Source organism: Thamnophis sirtalis, unplaced genomic scaffold (assembly GCF_051295495.1).
Source record: "Thamnophis sirtalis isolate CommonGarterSnake01/CBP01778 unplaced genomic scaffold, rThaSir2_p1.2 scaffold_3, whole genome shotgun sequence".
In the NCBI taxonomy this organism is placed as follows: domain Eukaryota; kingdom Metazoa; phylum Chordata; class Lepidosauria; order Squamata; family Natricidae; genus Thamnophis; species Thamnophis sirtalis.
In genome coordinates, this window is record NW_028261383.1 from 12,322,619 (window position 1) to 12,347,518 (window position 24,900).

At 44.6% G+C, this 24,900-nt stretch overlaps 2 protein-coding genes across 3 annotated transcripts in view; one reads left to right on the forward strand and one right to left on the reverse strand.

The window, feature by feature from the left end:
• Positions 1-24,900, reverse strand: part of LOC106552957 (major histocompatibility complex class I-related protein 1-like) — a 554,120-nt gene that overhangs the window by 105,401 nt on the left and 423,819 nt on the right. The gene's annotated exons all lie outside the window — the stretch shown is intronic.
• On the forward strand, positions 11,667-15,929 carry LOC106546433 (major histocompatibility complex class I-related protein 1-like). Its single transcript, XM_087711332.1, has 3 exons — positions 11,667-11,872; positions 14,317-14,592; positions 15,171-15,929. Exons 1-3 carry the CDS (start codon positions 11,713-11,715, stop codon positions 15,521-15,523), a joined length of 789 nt encoding a protein of 262 aa, XP_087567458.1. The 5' UTR covers positions 11,667-11,712; the 3' UTR covers positions 15,524-15,929.

Consider the following 24,900-nt stretch of genomic DNA (forward strand, 5'->3'; position numbering starts at 1 on the left):
GGGAGTTTTCCCCCTCTCTTCTCCCCGCTTCATAGGAGTCCCAAATATTTTTGCCACGTGGCTTGGGGTGGTGGTCATGTGACTGAGTGTGCATGAGTGATGTCAACTTGGCCATACCCACCTGGTCATATGGCCGCCAAGCCACGCCCACAAAATAGGCCACACCCACATAATAGGTTCTAAAACATTCTGAAACCCACCAGTGGACTGGACACTCAAGGAATTGTTCTCCAGGGCTTAAGCTCTCAGCGTACATACAAACACGAAAGTAATATAATCATAAGATACCAACAGGAGAAGGTAATAGAAACCATGAAGGTCACGAATGAGATCTTGGAGGGATAAAGGGCACTTTCTTCCCTTTAAAAGGAACGGATCTCTCACCATTATGCCCCTTGCAGCCCTTGTTAGTCACACAACACTTTCTTTTCCTGGAATGGGGCTCATCTCCTCCAGGGTTGTCTTAACAGCATTATGGACCCCAGGCAAAGCAGTGTACGAGCCCCTACGACAACTACTCACAGGAATAAAAATGTAAATGGTTGATAAAATTAAACATATATTTATTTGCATGTTAGTACCAATAAAAAATGCAGTAAAATGTAATAATGATATTGCTGTATTTATAGAATTCTTTACTGGCCAAGTGTGTGATTGGACACTCAAGGGATTTGTCTTTGGTGCATATGCTCTTGCATCGTTTATGTGATACAAGGTGCATTGAAGGGTTAACGTACACAGATTAGTATGGGGCCCCTATGCTCGTGGGCTCCACAGGCAAGAGCCCATCAGGCCCAGGCGTTAAAACAGCCCTGATCTCATCCACCTAACCTCCAGCCACCCGTTTCTGTTCTTTGCCTGTGTCCCTCTTCTTTGGGTAATGAAAGAGACAACAGTCCAAAGGGAGAATAGGGGAATTCCTGAAGGCAGATCTGCCCTCTGCTCACCTCCAGATTGGTGGTTGAGTTTTGATAACTGCTGCAGGTCAGCTCTGAACTGCCTCTCGGCCTCCACAAAGATCTCTGCCTCCTCCACCTCCATCCAGGACACCAGAGGGACCATCTTCCTGGTGGGAATGTCATATCGAGCAATGGGCTCGTCATCCAGGTGGACCATGGAGAGGAACTGGGGTAGCCTCTGGCTGGACTCTGACACCTCCAGGTAGGAATAGGACAGGGAGTGCCTGGAGGAGCCTGGAAGAGGAAGAGCAGTTACAGACAGGATTAGGAGGGTCTTCAGCTCCAGCTCCTCCCTCGATGTTATCATGAAAAGCAGCTCTCAAACAGAAGACCAGAAGTGCTATTCTGCTGGTTCGCTCCGGTTCAGACGATCCAGTAGTGGCAGTGGTGGGAGGCTCCCCCCACCTGCACAGATGTCACCACGGACTCTCTGCGCATGCACGGAAGCGCCACGCTCCCGGTTCCGAACCAGTAGTGAAGGTAAGAGGTAAGAGGATTTCATGCCTGCAGAAGATCAACCATCTGCTGTACTTTGAACATGAGAGATCTTATAAGCAAAGAGTTGCTAAGAGGAGTCCATATAAAGCTGATTAAGGAGATGATTAGAGGACTGATGCCACAAATGGCAGAAGACATGACACGGTTTTGTTATTGGAAAGATACTGGTTGATAGATGGAAACGTATAATTTAAAACTAGCTAAACTTAGCGAAATTTAGTGATAATAGATATAGTTAAATAAATAATTGATAATGATAATAATGTATACAATGTGTAGTGTTATGATAAGTAATAACTGGATATGAATATTGAATGGCACCCATGAAAGGAAGATTAGAAACCCTTTTGGATTATATATAAAGGATAATAATAATAATAATAATAATAATAATAATAACAACAACAACAACAACAACAACAACAACATGACTTTGAGAAAAGCATTGGCAACAAACAAATGCAAGTATTAGAAATAACAACTGAGATGGTCAAAAATCGAGTAAAAAAGGTAAAGAATTGGACATCACCTTGAAAGGACCAATTACATGGTTTCTGGCTCAAATATCTGACCAGTTTACACGCATTATTGGCCAGGCAACTGAATGAAATTTTACAAAAGGGCCAAATTGATGAATGGTTGACAACTGGAAAAACATACTTGATTCAGAAAGATGCAACTAAAGGAACAACACCTGAAAATTACAGACCAATAACATGCTTGCCAACAACCTTCAAATTACTCACAGGCATTATTGCAGATAACATGATGGATTATTTGGAAACAAACAACATCTTGCCAGTAGAGCAAAAAGGCAACAAAAGAAGGAGCAGGGGCACAAAAGATCAGCTCCTAATTGATAAAATGATATTAGAAAATTGTAAGAACAGAAAAACGAACTTGAATATGGTCTGGATTGATTGCAAAAAGGCATTTGACTCACTGCCACATAGTTGGATCATAAAATGCTAAGAAACAACTGGCATTAGCAAAAATATTACATCCTTTACTGAAAAGGCGATGAAACAATGGAGAACTGAGTTGGCAGTAGGGAATGAGATCTACGGAATGGTTAATATCGAGCAAGGAATTTTCCAGGGTGATTCACTTTCACCTCTTCTCTTCATCATCGCAATGATCCCACTATCAGTAATCTTAAAAAAATGAAATTAGGCTACCAAACAGCCAAAGAAGCTGAAAAAATTTCGCATTTACTATATATGGATGATTTGAAACTCTATGGAAAGTCAGAAATAGAAATCCAATCATTGACAAACACAGTCCGAGTATTCAGCACCGATATTTCAATGCAGTTTGGCATGGAAAAATGCGCCACTGTATCCATAAAAAGAGGCAAAATCACTGCATGTGAGGGAATTGAAATGCCCAATGGCCAACTAATTAAATGCAATGAAAATGAAGCCTACAAATACTTAGGCATTCTGCAGTTGGATAACATCATGCATGGAGAAGTAAAAACTATTGTCAGGCAAGAGTACACCAACAGAGTTAGGAAAATTTTGAAATCTAAATTGAATGGTGGAAATACAATCAAGGCCATAAATACCTGGGCAATACCAGTTATAAGATACACAGCTGGTATAGTTAACTGGACACAAGCTGATTTGGACATTTTGGACCGAAAAACCAGGAAACTAATGACAATGCACTACAGTTTACATCCACGTGGTGATACTGATAGATTATACCTGCCCCGAAAATCAGGTGGCAGAGGATTATTACAAGTGAAGCAAACAGTTGAAGAAGAAAAACAGGCACTGGCTGATTATTTAAAAGAAAGTCAAGAACATCTATTAATCGAAGTAAAGAACAAAAATCTATTGAAGGTCCAACAGATGAAACAAGAATACAGAAAAGATGTGATAAAATCAAGAATGGAGAGTTGGCAGAACAAAGCACTGCATGGCCAATTTCTGGAAAAAATAAAAGATAAAGTGGACAGTAAACAAACTTAGCAATAGCAATAGCAGTAGACTTATATACCGCTTCATAGGCCTTTCAGGCCTCTCTAAGCGGTTTACAGAGAGTCAGCATATTGCCCCCAACAATCTGGGTCCTCATTTTACCCACCTCGGAAGGATGGAAGGCTGAGTCAACCCTGAGCCGGTGAGATTTGAACCGCTGACCTGCTGATCTAGCAGTAGCCTGCAGTGCTGCATTTAACCACTGCGCCACCTTGGCTCTTGGTTATGGTTAACAACAGGTACATTAAAGAAAGAAACAGAGTCACTAATCCTGGCTGCGCAAGAACAAGCTATCCGCACAAATGCCATTAAGGCCAAAATCGAAAAATCCTCTGATGATGCCAAATGCAGACTTTGCAAAGAAGCTGATGAAACTGTTGATCACCATACTCAGCTGCTGTAAAAAAATTGCGCAGACTGATTATAAATTGCGGCACAATTCAGTAGCACAAATGATCCATTGGAATTTGTGCAAAAGTTATAATATTAAAACAGCAACAAACTGGTGGGAACATCAGCCTGAAAAAGTCACCGAAAATCAGATGGTCAAGATCTTGTGGGATTTCCGTATACAAATGGACAAAATACTGGTGCATAATACACCAGACATCACACTGGTTGAGAAAAATAAGGTCACAATCATAGACATCGCAATACCAGGTGATAGCAGGGTCGCCGAGAAGGAACATGAAAAAAATCACAAAATACCAGGACTTAAAAATCGAAATTCAACGACTATGGCACAAACCAGCAGTGGTAATTCCAGTGGTAATTGGCACACTTGGTGCTATTCCAAAAGCACTGGAATTACATTTAAAACAGTTAAAAATTGACAAAATCACCATCAGTCAAATGCAAAAAGCCGCACTGCTTGGATCTGCACGCATATTACTAAAATACGTTACGACGTCCTAGGCCCCTGGGTGGGGCCCGACTAGTAACCAATGCCAAATCCGGCGAAACAACTGGCCGCTGTGATACAATTGTGTAATAATAATAATAAAAGAATTAAGTTAGGTTCAGTTAAGTCTTGATTACTAGGGGGGAAAATGATATGATGCAAGATATATTCAAATAAAGGAGGGATGATTGTATGTATGTATGTATGTGTGTATGTGTGTATGTGTATGTGTATGTGTATGTGTATGTGTATGTGTATGTGTATGTGTATGTGTATGTGTATGTGTATGTGTATGTGTATGTGTATGTGTATGTGTATGTGTAGATAGATAGATAGATAGATAGATAGATAGATAGATAGATAGATAGATAGATAGATAGATAGATAGATAGATAGATAGATTTTACAACCCCCGGTATGCCCAAATATGGGAGGAAGATCACTACTTCCATTCTCTGTCCTTCGGCTCGTCACAAGAGACCATCCAGACAGAAACCCAATATTTTTTACTGTTGCCTTTTTGTGACATTTGTTATATTTGTGCTGATAAATAAATAAAGGGAGACTAGTATAGATCTATTTCAAGCTATTTAGCTCTCATCAGCTAGCCAGCACAGGCTCGCTTCCCAGTAAGGGTATGGCTTGCTGAGAATCGAACCTGTGCTCTATTGCCTCTTAGGTAGATGTGTTAACCATTGAGCTACAGGGCTCGACTCCTTATCAGCCAGGCCAGGGTGAAAGGTATATATTTAAAGTCACAACCCCTGGTATGCCCAAATATGGGAGGAAGGTCACACTTCCATTCTCTGTCCTTCGGCTCGTCACAAGAGACCATCCAGACAAGAAACCCAATATTTTTTACTGTTGCCTTTTTTGTTACATTTGTTATATTTATTCTGATAAATAAATAAAAGGAGACTAGTATAGATCTATTTCAAGCTATTTAGCTCTCATCAGCTAGCCATACCCTTGCTGGGAATCGAACCTGTGCTCTATTGCCTATAAAATATATATATATATATATATATATATATATATATATATATATATATATATATATATATATATATATATATATATATATATATATATATATAGTACATATATATATAGTACATATATATATATGTAAAATATAAGGAAATGAGATGTAAATTGTAAACAATGATTTGGAAAGAATAGAAAACTTTGTTCTTATATATTGTGGATGTTTAGCTAGAATAGGATATAAGGATTTAGTGTCATTGGAGGATTTTAGAAATAGTAAATGAAATGCCAGTATGTAATTATGTATTAAATCTTGGTATATTTTATGATGGATGTTTAAACAACTATAGTCAAATGAAAATGGAGGTATGATGATGGTAACATGTATAAATATCTGAGTTAAAATACTTGAGTTAATATGAATTATGCTTGATGACTGTGGAAGAGATGCACGAAAGTCTTTTGTAACCAACTGATACACTTTCTACAGTATGTAAGAAAGGAAGATTTTATGTGTTGTGTTTGTTTTGAAAATTAAATATATTTTTTTTTTTAAAAAAAGAGGCTTGGCTGCTGCCTGAGGCAATCTGAGCCATGATTGGTTGCCTTGCATGAAAAGGGGGAGTTTCCTGCTTTCCTGCCTGGTGTGCTCTCTGTGGTTTACCTCATGATGTTCCAGCCACATTGATTTACCTGACAATGCTCCGGGCTGCCTCTCTTATTTTTTTTACTGTAAATATATTTACTTATAGCAGTTAGCAATAGCAGTTAGACTTATATACCGCTTCATAGGGCTTTCAGCCCTCTCTAAGCGGTTTACAGAGTCAGCATATTGCCCCCAACAACAATCCGGGTCCTCATTTTACCCACCTCGGAAGGATGGAAGGCTGAGTCAACCTTGAGCCGGTGAGATTTGAACAGCCGAACTGCAGAACTGCAGTCAGCTGAAGTAGCCTGCAGTGCTGCATTTAACCACTGCACCACCTCGGCTCTTATGGAAAACCACAAGTTTTTCTCAGTATCTCTGACTCCATTTGGACACTGGCTGACAGTGACCTTGGCTTTATCCCACAAAAGACAGCAATGACAACACTAGGCATCATCATTACTGTTCTTTTTTATTTTTTTCTTCTATTTTTCCAAAAATAAAATATAAAGCAAAACAATAAAATAAGGATTACCAAAAATACACCGGAAAAAGAAAAGGAATATACAACAAATATAACATTAATAATACACATATGACTCTATGACCTCCACTGTAGTTGACTACTGATATCTGTACTTACTAATCTAATAGGTTCACTCCCTTCCATCACCAGTGTAAACATGATAACTCGTTAATTCACAATTTTACATACTTCTCTTGATAAATATCTCAGATGTGCAAGTGTTTTGTCCATCAATCAGATTGACCCAATACTTTTTCTATCTAAAACAGCTGTGGGGGGGGAGAGAGAGAGCTTCTTGGGCCTCTTGCATAGGGCAACAGAAAAGGATCCACATGGAAGCAAAGCTTAAGGGAAGGGACCTGGAGTGAGCCTCTCTATCCGCTCTGGAGGACGGGCCCTTAAAATAAGGATGATTGCCCTGGTTTGTCTCTGCATGGCTGGGATGGGAGACCACCAGGACCGATCAGAATAGGAGGCTGGACTGGGAAGCAGTTCCAACAAATCAACCATGGTTAGCTACATCAGTAGATGCAAGATATCTTGCCTCTGTTACCCCTAGGTGCTAAATAATAAGTGAGAAATACATCAATATGTGAATAAAAATAGTCTCTTAATACATAAATTAAAATACATTAGAATGGGTTGTCCCAAGTCAACCAACAGATAATCACATCTATACATGCAAGGCATAATGGCCACACTGTGTTAAATAATAGCAATACACCAATACATGAATAAAATACATATACATATCAATACGTATAAAGGTAGTCCTGGAGTCCACTTAGAATTCATCCAGCCGCCCACTTCCATCTCCATGATCTCCAAGGAAGGGGCAGCCTAGAGGTCCCCATACCAGGGCTGACCCAATGCTGGCCTCCTGCCAATCCCTGGCCTTAGGAGCTGGGCACAGAGCCCAGGGACATGGGGCAGCAGAAATCAAAGACCAGGCTTTGTAAGCAAAGGATCCTCAGTGATAGGATGGGAGACCACTAGGAGAGGGGAAGGGGATGGTGAGAGGGCAATGGGGCTGCTGGTGGCCTACTGCTAGGGCAGGACTTCCCTCAGACCCTCCCTCTCCTTCCTTCTTTCCTTCCTTCCTTTGCCAAGAAGGGACAAACAGAGGGTGAGAGGGTGGCAAGGCCACTACCCAAGACAGGAAACCACCACCAGGGGTCGGGAGGAGGGGGAAGGGGAAGATTTCAATGCAGACAACAGTCTAAGCTCCTTCCCTGATTACTCTCCTTGCCTGGGGAGGAGGGGAAGAGAGGGGGAAAGGGGTCGCTCCGGGGGAGCCTGGCGAGAAGAATTAGGAGGGCCTCGCTGTGGCTGCGTTCACACAATAGGCGCAACCAGGTCGTTCGCAGGCTGAAGGTCGCTGTCCCTGGTCCCACGGATTAGGCTCTGTATTGCGGGCAAAGTTTGCCTAGACGCCTCTCTCTTGCAGAGACGCTGCAGTTTGTGCAGCCAGACAGTGCACTTCCCCGCCTATTTTCTTCTGTTGCTGTTTCCATTGGTTTGTTTAGGACTTAGGGCGGGGTGGAAAACTTAAGTCAAGCTCCGTCGGTGGACGGAGATGCTTTCAGCTTCTGGGTGCGAGGTCTTCGGTGCGGGGCTTGTGGTCGGAGGGCGATGGAGCTGCCCCGGGCGCCCCTCTGGCTCCTGTGGGCTGTGTTGGAGTTCTCCGTGCCGGGGAGCCACTGCGGTGAGTTTCTGGAAGGCTTTGCGACCTGGTAGGAGGAGTTTGAAAGCGAGAGGAGCGGGACGCCTGTCCTGCCTGGGTCTCTTCCCCCACATTCACCCTCCGTCTCAAGTTCCTTTCCCAGCGGGAAAGACCCCCCTTCCCTCGTCCTTCGCTCAGCTTCGTTCAAGAACTTTTTTGTGTTCTCAGTGTAATTCCTATTTGCATTTGAGCAAGGAGGTATACAACGATGTTCAGATCAGAATCGCCATTAGTTTCCTCCTTTTTTAAAAAGAAAAATCCTGTTATCAACATATGAGAGAGGGAGGGAGGGAGAGGGAGAGGGAGAGAGAGGGGGGGGTCTTTCCTCAGGATGCTCCGCTCAAGTGCCAAGCAACTGGAGCCATTGAGGGTCTGGGTGCTCCCGTGAGGGATATCCTCTCCTGGGGGATTCTCTCCACTGAAAGCGACTGGAGGTCTGCAAGGCATGGCCTATGACCCTGGGAATCAGGGGTAAGGGCGGAAAGGCATGCAGAAGACCCCTGGGCCAGGGGTTTCACAGAGTGTCCGCTCCTTCTGCCTGGTCTGGTACCTGGAGAAGAACCTTGGGAGCTGAGCGTTGAAGGGAGTGGCGTCTGCTAGCTCCTATTTCCACCTGGCGGTGCGAGTAAATTCCCTCTGCCGGACGCATGCGCAAGGAACTGCCTGAGTTTTATCGCTCAGGTTTCTGAGGAAAAAACCGCTTAAAAGGAATGGAGCCAAGGTTTGAGAACTGAACTGGAATGGTTGGAATGCAAGAACAACATATGGGGGATTCGGTGAGGCAGCTCACGGAGGAAAATACTCCTTCTGGAAGAGCTGTTCTCAGAAAGCGCTACCGATCCTGTAACTATCCCACCAGCTTCGTTCACCATCTTGCTTGCCGCTGTTTCGCCCACCCGGCCATCGCGACTGCCGTCCCATCGCCGCCGGCCTGGCTTTGCCGCTTTGGAGTGGGGGGCGCTGGGTCACGCCGCTGTGCCTGCCCTGCTGCCCCTGGAGCTGGAGAAGCCTGTGTTGGTGTGACCTGGGGCTGGGCGGCTGGCCTTTCTGCCGCCGCCGTTGCATCCTGGATGCGGCTCCCCCTCCCTCCCTCCTCCTCTTCCTCCGCTGTGGCTTTGGCTTCGGCCGCCGTTGCTGCTGGACGCTTCGATCTATGCCCCCCCCCCGAGGGGGAGGACAAGATCGAAGAGAATGGGGAACTTGCTCTTTTCGACCAGCAGCACCAGCCTTTCCAGTCCCCTCAGACTTTGGCACCTTTCCCAGACTGCCTGGGGGAAGAGTGAGGAGTTTTCCTCCCCCCCCTCCAAATTGTTACCAGCTCAGCCGCCTCGGACTGCGCCGATCTAAGAATCTGCATTTTAACTTGTGTGCTGAGTGTATGATAGTACCGTTGTGAGAATGAATGCGCCCCCTTTTAAATTAATTAGTTAATTATTTTTATTGCTGTTTTGTATTTTAACGATTATTGTGGGGTGTGTTTGTGCGGAATGCTTGTTGAATGAATGTGATGGGACTGGGGGTGCGACCTGGAGCCCCCTCCACTGAGTGCAGAAGCAGAAGTGGATGGGGGCCCGGATCCGCCCCTCGCCCTAGAGTGAATGCTGTGTGGGGCCTGCCGGGAAGAATGGGGGCCATGGGAGGGGGGGGGTCTACGGGTGGGGAAGAGGGTTGGAGCATTTTGGTCATGCCCGGGAGGGGCAGATATGACGGGAGCCGTAGGGCTAGCCATTACCGGGGAAGAAGGACTCGCCACATTACAGTGATTCCTTGTTCAAGAACCTGGTGGCAGAGGAGATCAGGGCCCTGATCTTAGGTTGCTGTTGCTAAATGCCAGGTCTGTTGTGAATAAGGCTCCCCTCGTCCAGGACTTGGTATTAGACGAGGGGGCAGACCTGGCATGTATAACTGAAACCTGGCTGGGCCAAGAGGGAGGAGTTCCCCTCTCAGAAATGTGCCCAGATGGGTTTCAGGTGCTTCCCCAACCACGATTTGGATGAGGGTGTTAGGTATGTAAGCTAACAGTTGGGTTAGCAATATATAAGCCATGATAGTAGTACTGTTTCTTTAAGTACTGCTGCAAATGTAACCACTGTTGCTGTTACCTCAAGCAGCAGCCATAAGCTGGAGCAAGAATGACTGTTAGCTCTCTGTTTGTTAAATGCTGATCGGTGGGTGAACTCATCAAATTTACGAATGACCCCCAAGCTGGCCAGAATAGCCAACACTTCAGAATACAGGCTAAAGATACAGAAGGATCTTGATACACTTGAACATTGGGCACTATCTAATAAAATGAACTTCAAAGGAGTAAGGTTCTACGTTTAGGCAACAAAAGCGAAATGCACAGGTACAGTATACTTGCTCCTAGTAGTAACTGTGAAAGGGGTCTTGGCGTCCTAGTGGACAACCCTTTAAATATGAGCCAGCAGTGTGCAGCAGCTGCAAAAAAGGCCAACACAGTTCTAGGCTGCATAAACAGAGGGATAGAATCAAGATCACATGAATTGTTAATACCACTTTATAATGTCTTGGTAAAGCCACACTTGAAATACTACATTCAGTTTTGGTCACCGTGATGTAGAAAAGATGTGGAGTCTCTAGGAATCGTGCAGAGAAGAGCAACAAAAACGATTAGGGGACTGGAGGCTAAAACATATGAGGAACTGTTGCAGGAACTGGGTATGTCTAGTTTAATGAAAAGAAGGACTTGGGAGACATGATAGCAGTCTTCCAATATCTCAGGGGTTGCCACAAAGAAGAGGGAGTCAAACTATTCTCCAAGGCATCTGAGTGTAGAACAAGAAGCAATGGATGGAAACTAATCAAGGAGAGAAGCAACTTAGAACTGAGGAGGAATTTCCTGACAGTTAGAACAATTAATCAGTGGAGCAGAATTTTCCTCCAGAAGTTGTGAATGCCCCAATACTGGAAGTCTTTAAGGAGATGTTGGATAGCCCTTGGTCCTGGCCAGTTCTGGAGAACCGGTAGCAGAAATTTTGAGTAGGTCAGCCAAGAGTTGCTTGAAAACTTCTTTCAGGGTTAATTTCATGACTGGAATCCTCCAAAGTACAGCAGATGGTTGGTCTCCTGTTTCAGAGCTGCTTTTCATGATAGCAGCAAGGGAGGAGCTAGAGCTGCAGACACCCCCCCCCCCAATTACCTGTTACTTATTGAAATAAATAGCTGAAACTAGCTGATGAAGTTCTAACTCAGATTCGCTATTGAAGCGGGAACATACTTTAATCGGATTCGTTGGCCGGCTGACAGCTCCCTGTGAAAACAGTGCTGTCAGCCAGACTGTTACTGTTGTTCTTATCAACTAATAAAAAGAACTTTGCTGAATTCACTCAGGCCTTGTCTCCATTCTCACCCCTAACTTAACACTAGCCTTTACCCTGTTCTCTTTCCAGGCTCCTCCAGGCACTCTTTGTGCTATTCCTATCTGAGGGTGTCAGAATCCAGCCAGGGACTGCCCCAGTTCTTCTCCATGGTCCACCTGGATGATCAGCCCATCACTCAATATGACGACAACACCATAAAGATGGTACCCTGGTTGGAGATGGTGGATACAAGGATCCTCATGGCGCTTGAAAGGGTATTTGGGGCTGACCTGGAGTGGCTATCAAAACTCAACCACAAGGCTGGAGGTAAACAGAGGCTTTCAAATCCCAAATTCTCCCTCCAATCTTACTTTTGGCCTCTTGTCACTTCAATTATCAGGAGAGGCAAGCAGGCAAAATCCCAAAGGTGCTTTTTCCAAAAGTCCAAAAGTTTTGGTAAAAAGCAGCTTTGGGACAACCATGATTGAAAATCTTCAAAGCTGGCAAAAAATAAAAAGTAGGTGGCTTGAACCTTGGATGGCTGATACGATATGGAAAGGAAAATATCGTTTGAACACCATTGGCTGCCAGGAGCATAATGGTGAGATATCCTTTCCTGTAAAGCAGGGGTGTCAAATTCAAGGCCCGCGATCTGGATCTGCCCCACAGGGTGCTTAGATCTGGCCCTTGGGGCCCACCTGGAAATATCAAAGGACCGGCCCACAGTACCTCTGCCAGCCAGAAACAGCCACACACAACCTCCCGCAGCCCATTTTCAGCAGGCAGAGTGCTGCAGGAGGCCATGGAGGCCGAAAAGAGGGCGTGAGCCCCGTTTTGGGCTGCAGAGGCACTGCAGGCCGTTCTTTGATATTTCCAGACCGGCCCCATTGGCAGGAGACAGAGTACTGCAGGAGGCAGAGGCCGCCCTCCCCGTGCCCCGTTTTGGCTGGCAGAGTGTTGCAGCAGGCAGCATCTTCTTCACCTTCTCTTTTATCAGCATCTGCCAACTAGATCTAGGTACCCTTCAAGATTTGAATGGCTGTTGATCAGAAGAGCCAAAAACCTCTGGCTCTTCACCCAGGTCTTTGAGGGGAGAGAGTGAGCCCCCTTACTTTTCATCTTTTATCTTAACATTTTACCTGTGATTGATTTCATTGTAAAAATTTTGATTGTTCTGAGCCACCCAGGGTCATTGAGAATTAAGTGGTATATCAATTTTGTAAATTGTTGTGAATATTAAGTCCTCCTCTAGGGCTGTGTCAGAGGTAGTAACAAAAATTGACTGTTGAACTGACAGTTTTTAGAGACATCTGGAGAAATTGTCAGTTCATTTATGTTCTGCTTATATGCAAAAGAGTTCAGTCTCAATTCTACATTATGGGATTGAGACTATTTGTGCCAGGAAGTAAATCTCCCTTTGTCTGGAATAGCTGTTTTGAACGCAAAGGGGAAAAATGCATCTTGAGCCTGTGTCAAATGCCCAGCATGGCCATGCCTACCCTGAACACCCAGTGGTGGGTTCCTACCAGTTCAGATCGGTGCTGCTGAACCAGTAGTGGTTTGGTGGCCTGGGTCACTGGAACCGGCAGTGACCCAGGCCTGCCATGCCCCCGAACCGGTTCCCCAGTCTCTTCTCCCATAGCTGGCATGTTTCTGTGCATGCGCAGAACAGTTTTCACGAACGCCCTCTCTCAGCGAACCAGTAGTGAACCGATTAGGAACCCACCACTGCAACCCCCCCCAACCCTCTGAGGTCAAACACAACCCTGAGGCAGCCCTCAATGAAATCAAGCGTGAGACCCCTGGTGTAGAGAAAAGAAAGCACCCTTCACCCGCTCCAAGATCTCCGTCTCTTGTTCTTCATGATTCTGGCCGCAGCCCAAAACAGTCCCTGATCACACAAAAGCGATTCCCCCTACCCCACTGTAAGAAAGAGGAGAGGAAAGATCCATTTTCAGCACTTTCATTGCATCAGTGGCCCTGTCTAGCCATCTCATCCTCTGCCGTCCCCTTCTCCTTTCTCCTTCCATCTTTCCCAACATCAAGGTCTTCTCCAATGAGTCCTCTTCTCTCATTTGGTGGCTAAAGTATTTGTTCTGACCCAGGCTTCCCAAGAGCATGAAGCAAACTCCTTGTCCCGACAAATTTTATTAATTGACTGTGAATTCTGCTCATTCGCATCCAGCAAAGCCTTTCAAGGGAGGATTTACAGTCACAGACGTTCTCTGGTTTGGAGAGTTGCCAGGCCGATATCTGTAAAACATGGCAAGGAGTCTCAGAGAGTCATGAACCAATTAAGCGAACTTATTGTCTCCTGCAAACTCCACTCCCCTTTCACTCCTCTTTTATTTACTCTGGGAGGGGCCATTCATCATCCACTTGTAACCTTACTCCCAAGTCAACCCCTGTTCTTTAGCTGTTCCCTTGTCTGGCAACTCTGCGCATGGGCACCCTGGGAACAGGCTCCAGCTATTTGTCTGCCTCACTGATGTCTGACTCTGAAGGCAGCTGATAACTGGCATATGGCTCTGGCCCCCTCTCTGCCTCTGACACACAGCCCTCATCAGAGGCTTCCCCAGACTCCAGGACTGGCCCAGGTTCCTCCCCAACCTCCTCACTGTCCGAATCAGCTGCCAGCTCTGGTGGCCGCTGGTGGGCCACAGCAGTATTTCAGCTTCAGGCTCAGCTGGTGGGATGGAAGTAAACATTTGAATCAATGGTGGGGTGTCCAGGCGAGAGGAACTCTGGATTATTCCTATCCCATCTTTCAGGGCTTCACACCTGGCAGATGACTTGGGGCTGTGAGCTCAGAGAAGACGGGAGCAAAGGAGGGTTTTTGCAGTATGGCTACAATGGGATGGACTTCATCAGCTTCGACAAGGAGACCCTGAGATGGGTGGCAGCTCAGCCCCAGGCCCAGAAGGTCAAGGAGGAGTGGGAGGAGGATCGAGGGATGTCTGAGAGAAACAAAGTCTACCTGGAGGAGACCTGCATTAACATGATGCAGAAATACCTGCCTTACCAGAAGGAGGCTCTTCTTCAGACAGGTGAGTCACCCAATGGGCCCTGGTTTTGCCATTTTTTTCTGTGGTCCCTCCCCCCCCAATATTTTATCTGTACCTTCACATGCTGGACAGGAAGAGATCTGGGCACTTACCAAATCAAAGTACAGAAGGACGGCTGGGGGGGAAACATCTTCAATACCCCTAAAATAAGCTTTTCAAAGATAAAAACCAATGAAACTAATTAAGCAAGAGATGGAGGCTGAGATCCATTGGCATTTCCATGAAAAAATCTTGCAGAGCAGAAGAAAGTTTAATTCTCACATCCAGCTGAACCAAAAGGTGGTTTTCTTCTTAATTTCCATCTGGACCAACTTGAACAAATTCCAGGTGGGATATCCAAACTAAATCAGCACCCAAGCAGTACAATTATTTTGGTATGTGTCCCTTTCAGAAGTAAAGCTAAAGAGTTCAGTGTCCCCATCTTTTGAGGGTCCCAGAGATTCAGGAGAGGAGAGGGAGCAGTGGGAGAAGATGGCCAAATGAAGTCTTAACTACCTATTAAATTGTCTTGACACAAAGACCAGAAAATCCTGAGAACTCTGTTGTTGCTGTTTCTGCAGAGCCCCCCGTGGGGAAAGTGACTCGCAAGGTGGTGGACGACAGCCTGGAGGTCCTCATCTGCCAGGCCTTTGGCTTCTACCCCAAGGAGATCCAGGCCACCTGGATGAGGGATGGGGAAGTCTGCCAGAATGAGACCCTCCATAGGAACGTGGCCCCCAACTCAGATGGGACCTATTATGTCCTGCTCAGCATTGAGATCGACCCCAAGGAGAGAGATCACTTTCAGTGTCACCTGGAGCACGAGGGCTTGCGGGAGCCCCTGGTCTTGGCCTTGAAGGAGGAAACAGGTGAGAGACTGAGCGATTATGACATGTCACATCTCGGTGAGATGGGTGGCAAATATATTTATTAAATAAATAAATAAAAATTTGTAGATTGTTCACTAATGTTGGCTGGTTTTCTGCTATCTAAAATTTTCCAAAGGAAAGGAGGAAATTTAGGACTGTGTCCAGTGGTGGTAAAGAAGTGATTATTGAGAGTGGAGTTGGAAGTGGAGACAAAAATAAAGAATATGATACGATATGGAGATAGAAGATATGAGAGATACGAAACACAGTTTTGTTTTCTGGCAGAATTATCTGATGGGACAATATGTGCTTTCTTTATCTAATCTCAAATTACTTAATCCTAGCTTTTCACTGTTAATCACTTTTTAATACATATTTAATAATATCCTTATACAAATTCTATTTATCTAATTTACAAACTACTTTTCAACCTATATAATTATAATAATATACATTACATGATTACCTTACTCATATATATTCAAAAATGATTTTTATCTCTTACACAACATACAAAGCAGTTACTAAACTTATATAATTCTAATATTCATACACATTGTTGAAACACTTTCACAGCATATTTTGCTGTACATTCCTTTTCTTTTCCTTTATCCCACATCTTTCACCCTCATCCAAATTTTTAATCTTCTTTTAGGGAGGGTTGTCTCCCATACATTTCTTTTAATTCTTTTATTTCACCTATTTTTGACGTGACCCGACATAACCGCGAACGTCAAAAGCGCGCCGACAACACCGCGGCGCTAAAACCGTGATGTCAAAAGCGCGCCCACAACAGCGCGCCGACAGAAGCGCGATGTAACTTAAGGTAAGGTTTAGGGTTAGGTTTAGGGTAGGTTTAGGGTAGGTTTAGCGTTAGGTTTAGGGTTAGGTTTAGGGTTATTTTTAGGATTATGTTACAGCGCGCTTCTGTCGGCGCGCTGTTGTCGGGGCGCTGTTGTCGCGCGGTTTTGACGGTGCGGTTTTGTCACACGTGCTTTAGTCTACTGCGGTTTTGTGGTGGAACCATTTTTGAATCTGAGTTATGACTATGCCCTCTAGTTTTCTCTCCGTTCGTCCTTTTCCCCCCACTGTCTAGTTCTATGGATACTTGTTCTAACCCCCCTTTCCTCTCTCCAGCTGTTTTCCTGTTTCTCCCATTTCCTTTTCACATCTTTCAGAATATTTCCCTTCTGTTCTAATCCCTTATTCACCATCAATTGTATTAATATCTTCTTGTTGTTGTCTTCCTCTGCTCATTCTAGTGATTCCATTCTTTCCTCCTTCACCTATTCTTTATTTGTTGTTCCTTGTATTATATTTTCCAATTTTTGATCTATATGTTCTATATAACCAATTTTTTTTCATCTCCTTGTTTTGTTCTTTTATAAAATCCTTAATGTCTTGGTAGATCAGCTCCATTTCTTTGTTTCCACTTGCTTCCATTTTACAGTCAATCCAATTTTTTAAAAAAGAAACCAGGATGTTCCAATCACTTTAATTTGTTCAACAATACTCAGAATCACTTAGTTAAAAGTCTTGTTTATTGTATAAATCTCCAGTAATTTCAAGGTAGATATTTATAATCCAGCAATTTAAACAGTCCCAAAGTTGCCCAGCTCTCCTTTTAGCAGCAGATGGCGCTCAGACTTCCACTTGGTTCTGCCTCTCTGCATAATGCTAATAGTCCAATTTTAATAGTTTTAAATTATAAATCCAGTAGTAGGGCAACATTTGTAATTGTAAAAAAACAAGCTGCACATCAAATTCCTGTATTATTTAAAATACCTTTTCAATCCCACATCTTCACTTTGAGAGTTCAATTTTCCTTTCCTTAATTTTCTTTAAAAAATTTCTCTTCTTAAATATTCTGATTTTTTAAATGTGCTTTCTCCACCGCTAGCCAATAGTTCCCATACTCTCCCCCCTTGAATTTCTTGGGATCATTTTTCACTAAAAAATAATCTCTTACCCAGTTCACAAGCCACTCACTTTCTCTCCTCCTGCACAATCTTAGGTTTTCAGGCTGTCTTCTGCTTCATGGCAGCCATGCTTGCTGCCGCTGCTCCCTGTTGGCTGAGGGGTCTGTCCTAATCAGGGAGGGGAGATGTGGCTCCCCTCTACCTGCTACGCGGTCCACCACTCCTACAGAGGGGCCTTGGTCCAAATTTGGACCCTCCGATAAGGAGAGATTGGAGCTGGCTGCAGAGTTCACAGATCAGGCTTTCAATGGTGCCGGATGTACAATTGGAGGTCCAGGGAGGCTGGATTTTGACAGCCCAGCAAGATAAAAACCAATGCCGGCTACTTCAGAACTATTCCTTTTGCAAAACTATAATATTCTTAACTATTGCAATCTGCACATGTTTTCTCCTCCCTCCGTTTAGCTCCAGGTAAAGAAGGGAGGGATCTGCGAGACACATTTATTTAATCTGATTTCTTGGCCCAGGCTGAAGCATCATTTATCTGCCTGCTGCCTTGGTTGTAGTTCTTCCTTCTGCCCTTCAAGGCCTTCTGCCCCTCAGAGGGGAGGGAAGCTTCCTTCAGGTGGAAACTAGTTCAGGTTGGGAAAAACGTCCATTGCTCAGCATTTCCGTGTAAGGGAAGTCAGCATTTGTCTAATCAGAACCATTTTTCGCTTTCTTTAGATGGGACGTTATTTCTTTCAGTGGGAATTGTGATTGTTATAATCTTGATACCTGTGACTATCTTCCTGATTGGTAAGCAAAATACATCTATTGACCCCAAATCCTGCGTCTTTCTGTGTTGATGGATCTGGGGTGATGAGAGAGAACCTTCTGACATTTGCAGCCAGGATCCCCACAAGGCCCTTGCCTGCAATTCTAATTTCGAATGAGAATTAAGAAGGAAGAAGAAACTGTGCAGCTATTTTCCCATTTCCTGCAGATCTCAGAACGTTCAATCTTGCTGCTGTTGGGGGGTAGAGCCTCTTTGGCCCCCATGGACTTTCTTCAGAGGAGCAAATATCAAATATCAGGGGTTCAGGAGTCAAAGAAAAGTCCCATAAATAATGTCTGAATTGCCAGAAAAGCCATAATCTTACCTGAAAATGATCCTAGTGCCTGGCAAGAGGGACCTTCAGGGAAGCTCCAGTTAAAGGTGGGGGTAATGGAAAGAGGTGACCCATGTTTTCTGCCCCTACTTGCAATCACACTAAGGGGCAGACAACTGCAGAAGGGAAGGTCCATGGAAGGAGTCACTGATTCCTTGGCTCCGAACAAGAGATGTGAGATGTAGGAAGTGTTTCCTCAGTTGAGCATCAGCAAGTGTGGCTCAACACAACCAGGTCATTTTCCCAGCAGCAATGAGGAAGTGCTTTGCCATTTCTCTCCTCTAGGATGGGCCTTCGGACTTGCTTGCAATTGGTCTTGCTTGCTTGCCAGCCTCAGATGAAAGTCCTAAGCCAGTCAGATCTTGCTTAGCTTTTCAAGATCAACCAAGATTGCTGGTACTTGGATCTTGCTGGGTTGGGACTGGAATATAAATCAAAACAAACATTGTGAGAATTGGATTAAGAACTGCCATGTTTGGATTATGTGGGGAACACCATCTGTCTTGTACCAATTCCCAAAAGTCTAACATCCTTGCTTAAAGGTAATTGATGTTGGCCATGGTCCTATGAGGATAGGTTGGGATTGGGGTTTTGGAGGATAAATCAAAACACACAGGGGGGGAGCGCCATTTGTCTTCGAGCAATAACAGAATTCCCAGAGGTGCAGCATCATTTAATAAAAGTCACTGATGCGTTAGTACAGGGGTCGGCAACCTTAAACACTCAGAGAGCCATTTGGACCCGTTTCCCACAGAAAAGAAAACACCAGGAGCCACAAAACCCTTCCTGTGCCTCACTATTTCCTGAGCAGCCACAAAACTAGCATTAAATGTTCTGTTTTCTTCTGAGACTTTTCTTTTCCTGGATTTATCCATGGTTTGCCTACTGGGAGTCGAAAAGCTCATTAGATGCACATGCCAGCAAGTATCACACATTGGTGGTTGTGATGAATATTTTGAGGAACTGGGAGCCGCAGTAGAGGGATGAAAGAGCCACGTGCAGCTCCAGAGCCTCGGGTTGCTGACCCCTGTTTTAATAGAAACCCCTACTGGGAACAGCACTGCTGGCCACCTCTGAATGGTTTCACTAGTGGTGTTGTCCTATAGGAGCTCAAATAGGAACATGAACAGTTTCAACTTGATCATTTCTCAATAACTCCCAGGAATGTTCCTTCCACTTCCCCATGGTCAGCACCTCTAGACAGCCAACAATTTTGCCTTTCATTTATAATAAGCAAATCAAGATGCGGAGTTACAATCCAGACAGTTTTACCACCTGGCCCCCTTGGGGTCTTCAGCTTCAATTCATTTCAGGCAGGAGCTGCTGCTCCAGAAATAAATTAACTATTTTCTCTCTTTGCCATCTATTAGGCTGCTGGCCAAACTACAGGAAAAAACTCCATCAGGCAATGAGAACTTACCTCGATCACCTTCCTTTAGAAAAACTTCGTTCTTCCCCTACTGATGGCACTGAAGATGAGATTCACTCACAGGCGATGTTCCCACCCAAAACGACATCAGAGGTGAGGCCCACTATTATCCTCTTCTTGTGCCATATCCATCATCGGACGTTGGCGATCATGTTGGTGATTCTACCTTTTATCAACAGCCACACAGAAAAATGCTGCTGTGGGTTTTCCCCCCAAAGTTTTATTCATTTATTTTTTGTTACATATTTTTAACTTATTTTGTGAACAAAGTGTTGTCCTGGTTCCCATCCCACCCCCTATACCTCTTCTATTATGCATATTATATTTTACATCATCTTTCCATTTTACATTTCAGTCATCTTATTTTTATTCCATATTCTCCCGCTTAATTTATTTTTTTTCTTAATCTATAAACAATATCCTTTTGCCTCTCAAAGTTAATCAAATTTAACACATCACTTCCATCTATTATTCTGTTTTACTATTAATAATACATATCCTCAAGTTTAATTTTATATAGTAAACATTTCATTTAATTAGTTGTCTACAAATAATAATTTTAATCTATATCCCACATATTTTATTGAATATATACCATTGGCTATATTTACTAAGTTTCATTCTATTCTACTAGTAAATCCTTTTCTTTCTTTCCTGCTTTCAGCCATTTTCTCTTATCTCTCAAGAACTTCATTTCTCTCATATTCTCTTCTCTCCACCCATTTCCCTAGTTTTTTCTTTCTTTTTCTTGATCTTAAAATTCCTGTATTTTCCCTTTCCAATTTTTTCTCCTTTTTAATGTTATTGTTTCAGTATCTCCCCCCCCCATTTCCCCCTCTTCTTTCCCAGTTGGCTCCACCTTTGCTCTTTCCCTTCTTTGGGGCCACTTCTCCCTTGTCTCCTTTGGGTACATAACTGTAAATCCCAGAATAATCATCTAAATTCTTTTCTTTTTCAATCTCTTTTCCTTCTATAATATGTTCCTGATCTTCATACAATCCCTTTTCTTTCTCCTTTTCTCCTTCTTGTTCTAAGTGTTACCTCTGAGTTTCCACTGTTTCCCGCCATTTAGCATTTTATGTGCATTTTTAACATATCAAGTATTTCATTATACATCCAAACTTCCATATTATCTGTCTAATTAGTTTAACAATTTTTAAGCTTTCTATTATATCACAAGGATTAGAGTTCTTTTTTTCCTTTTCTTATTTCCAATTTCTAAGTCCACTTCCACTTTTTATTTGCTTTTTATCTTCCACCAAAACAGTAAGTCCAGTCCAAAACACTGTTGCAAAAACAAATCCTCTTTGTTGATTCTCACAGCTTCAAAGTATCTTTTTTTTTTACATTCAAGGTCAGATAGTGGTTTCTCCTGACAAATTGTTAGTTCTTGTAGTATCTTCTTTTCACCACTAGATGGCTCCCTCTCCACTTAAAGCAATGTGTTGTAGCTGTCAAAAGCTGTCAAAGTCTATACCAAAAAATATGAAAAGGTAGCAAAAGAAAGGAAGGAAAATTCCCTCCGAGTGCTTTTATTGTTTTTAATGTTCCCAGGTCCAAATTTTGGGGATAAAAGTCTTTTAGGGCTTTCCGTTTTTGTCACTGCACCTTCCCCCCATCCCTGTTTAAATCCCCTGTCTGTCAATAGCCACTAAATTCCGCTCCGGGTCACTTTTTAATCCAAATGTAAAGTTTCTTTACCTTGGATTGATCACTCTTTCACCTAAGTTCTTCTGTGTTTTGTCCAAACTGGTCCCTTAGACTTTGAAGCCATGATGTTCTTCTTCTGCTTGGGCCTCATTTGTCTTTAATCTTTCCTTGGAGGATTGTGTGAAGGATGTTGTATTTTTCTGAGTGTTGCATCACATGTCCGAAATATTGTAACTTTTACTTTTTAATTGTTTTAATTATTTCATTGACTTTCCCAGGCAGCTTATCACCTCCTCATTTTTTTATTTTAGCTTGGTAAATACCTGAGAGCCAACACAGGATAGTTGGGGTGGGGAATCCATCCTCAAAGTCTTCCCAAGGCAGCCATGGGGGGATGGTGGGCTGTCTGGGGCTCCTCTGGGGCTCAGCCCCTCCTCTTGGGGACCCTCTAATCTGGTTGCTCTACAAGAGAAAATCAGTCAAAGCTCAGCTCCTCTGGCCCTCCAGCTCCAAGGAAGGAGAATGAGACAGGAAAGGGGCTGGGAGCAGGAAGTGGGGCACCATGGGAAAATGGGGGCTTTCTGTCCAGGAAGGAGGGGAGAGGGAGAAAGAGAGGGTAGACTGGAAAAAGATGGGTGGAGGCTCTCTAGGATAAAGGCTACTTGGTGATCATGAGCTGGATGTATGAGAGAGAAAAGAGGAAGGAAGCACTGGTGGGAGAAGGGATAATCGCTTGTCAGGGAGGACCTGTTTATATGGAGCGGCAATGCAAAACTTTCTCCTCTTTGGTTGCTTCCTTCCCTACAGGGTTGCTGTGGAGAGAAAACAGAGCTAGGAGGAGAGGAAACATCTCTGAAGGTTTCCGCAGATGCCTATTCAAACAACAAGGAAAGCTCTGGAGATTTCACTGTGCGGGGACGTTTGAAAGATGCTGATGCCCCGAAGCCAGGAATGGAGGGGATGGAGGAAGAAGTGAGCCCAGGAACCTCAGTGGGGCCTTTAGAGGAACGAGCGGATCAGCACCTGGCTGGAGAGGAAAGTGGAGAGACGCAGCTGTAGTTGGAGGACTCACAGATTCAGACAGAAGCCCAGGATGGAGAAGGATTGCAGCTGCAGTGGATGAAGGAGGATGAGTAGAAACTGCCTCTTTCACCGTAGAATGGAAGTTGGTGAGGCTACTCTATTGCAATTAGCCTCTTTCCTCCTAATGAGTGATACCAGCACATACTTTTGGATGCTATTTGGAACCCTGACATTAATAACCCAAATCTCCTTTAGAGCCAAGGTGGCGCAGTGGTTAAATGCAGCACTGCAGGCTACTGCTAGATCAGCAGTTCAGCGGTTCAAATCTCACCGGCTCAGGGTTGACTCAGCCTTCCATCCTTCCGAGGTGGGTAAAATGAGGACCCAGATTGTTGGGGGCAATATGCTGACTCTCTGTAAACCGCTTAGAGAGGGCTGAAAGCCCTATGAAGCGGTATATAAGTCTACTGCTATTGCTATAAATTGCTATAAAAATACCTCACCAGCTACCCCGAACCTCAGGGTGCTGTCCGGGGTCCTGAGCCTCAGCATCAACGCAGACCCGGGCAATGCAAAGACTCAGGGAAAATGGAGGAAGAGAAGAAGTCCGCGGAGGGAGCCGTAGAAGATGGCCCGGCGATCTATGTCGAGACCATCTACTTGCCTTCCCAAGTCCACCACATCTTCCCTGGCAGACTCATATGGTTCCTCACTATCCGAGTCCATCAGCAGCTCAACAGGATCCTGTTGGGCCACAACACTAAGCCATGGTGGAAGCTGCTGAGGCCGCGGAGAGGGAATGACAGCTGGGAGCCCGGCGCAAAAAGCCGGCTCCTGAGCGAACCTCAAAGCCGGACCTGACTCTGCAAAGAGAAGCCACAGGAGTCACCCCCCCATAAGGAGATGCTGTTGGAGCCACAGATGGGTGCAAGATCAGCCTCAGCCCACGAATGGAGACTGCCAAAGCAGACGCCAATCCTGCGCTCCAAAGATTGGGGATTCTTGCCACTGTCACACAGTCAGTCGCTGGCTGGTCTTCCAGATCAATTTAGACAGTTTAACATAAGTGGGGCGATCCCTTGCCTTAGCACCGAGCCTCTCAGGTGGACTCTGGCCCAGCCCACATTCACCTTCGCAGGTCGAGACTTCATAGTGCCCTGGAGTGGAGATACTTGCTCCTTCCATACAGCAAAATGCAGGTCAGCCCACAACCTGGGCTCTGGAATGAGACCAACGGGAGTTCCCCTTCATCCCGGGGTGCAGATGGCCCAACACCAGGGCTGGGGGGGGGGGCAACCTATCCAGCTGGTGACCAGCCTGCAACAGAGTTTGGGGGGGGATCTCAAACCCCAACCAATTGCCAACAAGTGGGTTACTGCCAGTGAGTCAAATCCCACCAGGATAGGCTTTCTACCCCGGCCAAGGATGGGTGCAGTAGGATGGGAACAAACTTCCACAGAACTCAGGTGGAGTTTGATGCTCTTCTGGCACTGCTTGATGGCTTCACTTTCAGTCTCTGGCTGCAAAGTGGGGTCTTCGGTCATAGGTGTGAAGGGGTGTGTGGTCGGAGGGCGATTCTGCTGCACCGGACACCCCTCTTATTCCTGTGGGCTGGGCTGGGGTCCCTGGTGCCAGTGAGCTGATGCGGTGAGGTTCTGGAAGGGTTTGTGACTGGGTGGGTGGCAGCTGAAAGTGGGGGGCGGGGGAGGGAACACGTGTCCTGCCTGGGTCTTTTCCTCACATTCACCGTCCATCTCAAATTCCTTTTCCAGCAGGAAACCTCTCCCTTCTCTCGTCCTTCCCTCGGCCTCTTTTAAGAACTTTTTGTGTTTTAATTTGCAATCAATTCCTATTTATATCTGAGCAAGGAAGTAAAAACAAGCGCCGAATATCCATATTCAAAGTCCCTCCATTGTCTCCTTTGTTTCAATTGGCTTCCTCTATTTTTCATCTTCTGTTATCAATTTACGAATGAGGGACATAAACACAATGCAAGGAAGGTTTCAGTCATTAGTTGCTTCTGATTAACACTCTACGTGAACGTGTTAATACCACTTTATAAAGCCTTAGTAAGGCCACACTTGGAATACTGCATCCAGTTTTGGTCACCACGATGTAGAAAACATGTGGAGACTCTAGAAAGAGTGCAGAGAAGAGCAATAAAGAGGATTAGGGGACTGGAGGCTGAAACATAAAGAACGGTTGCAGGAACTGGGTATGTCTAGTTTAATGAAAAGAAGGACCAGGGAAGAAAGGATAGCAGTGTTCCA

Coding starts and splice junctions, on each gene's coding strand:
- LOC106546433 (XM_087711332.1), top strand. CDS start 11,713: ATGGTCCACCTGGATGATCAGCCCATCACTCAATATGACGACAACACC. Junction 11,873..14,316: donor ACTCAACCACAAGGCTGGAG/GTAAACAGAGGC, acceptor CCCATCTTTCAG/GGCTTCACACCTGGCAGATG. Junction 14,593..15,170: donor GGAGGCTCTTCTTCAGACAG/GTGAGTCACCCA, acceptor CTGTTTCTGCAG/AGCCCCCCGTGGGGAAAGTG.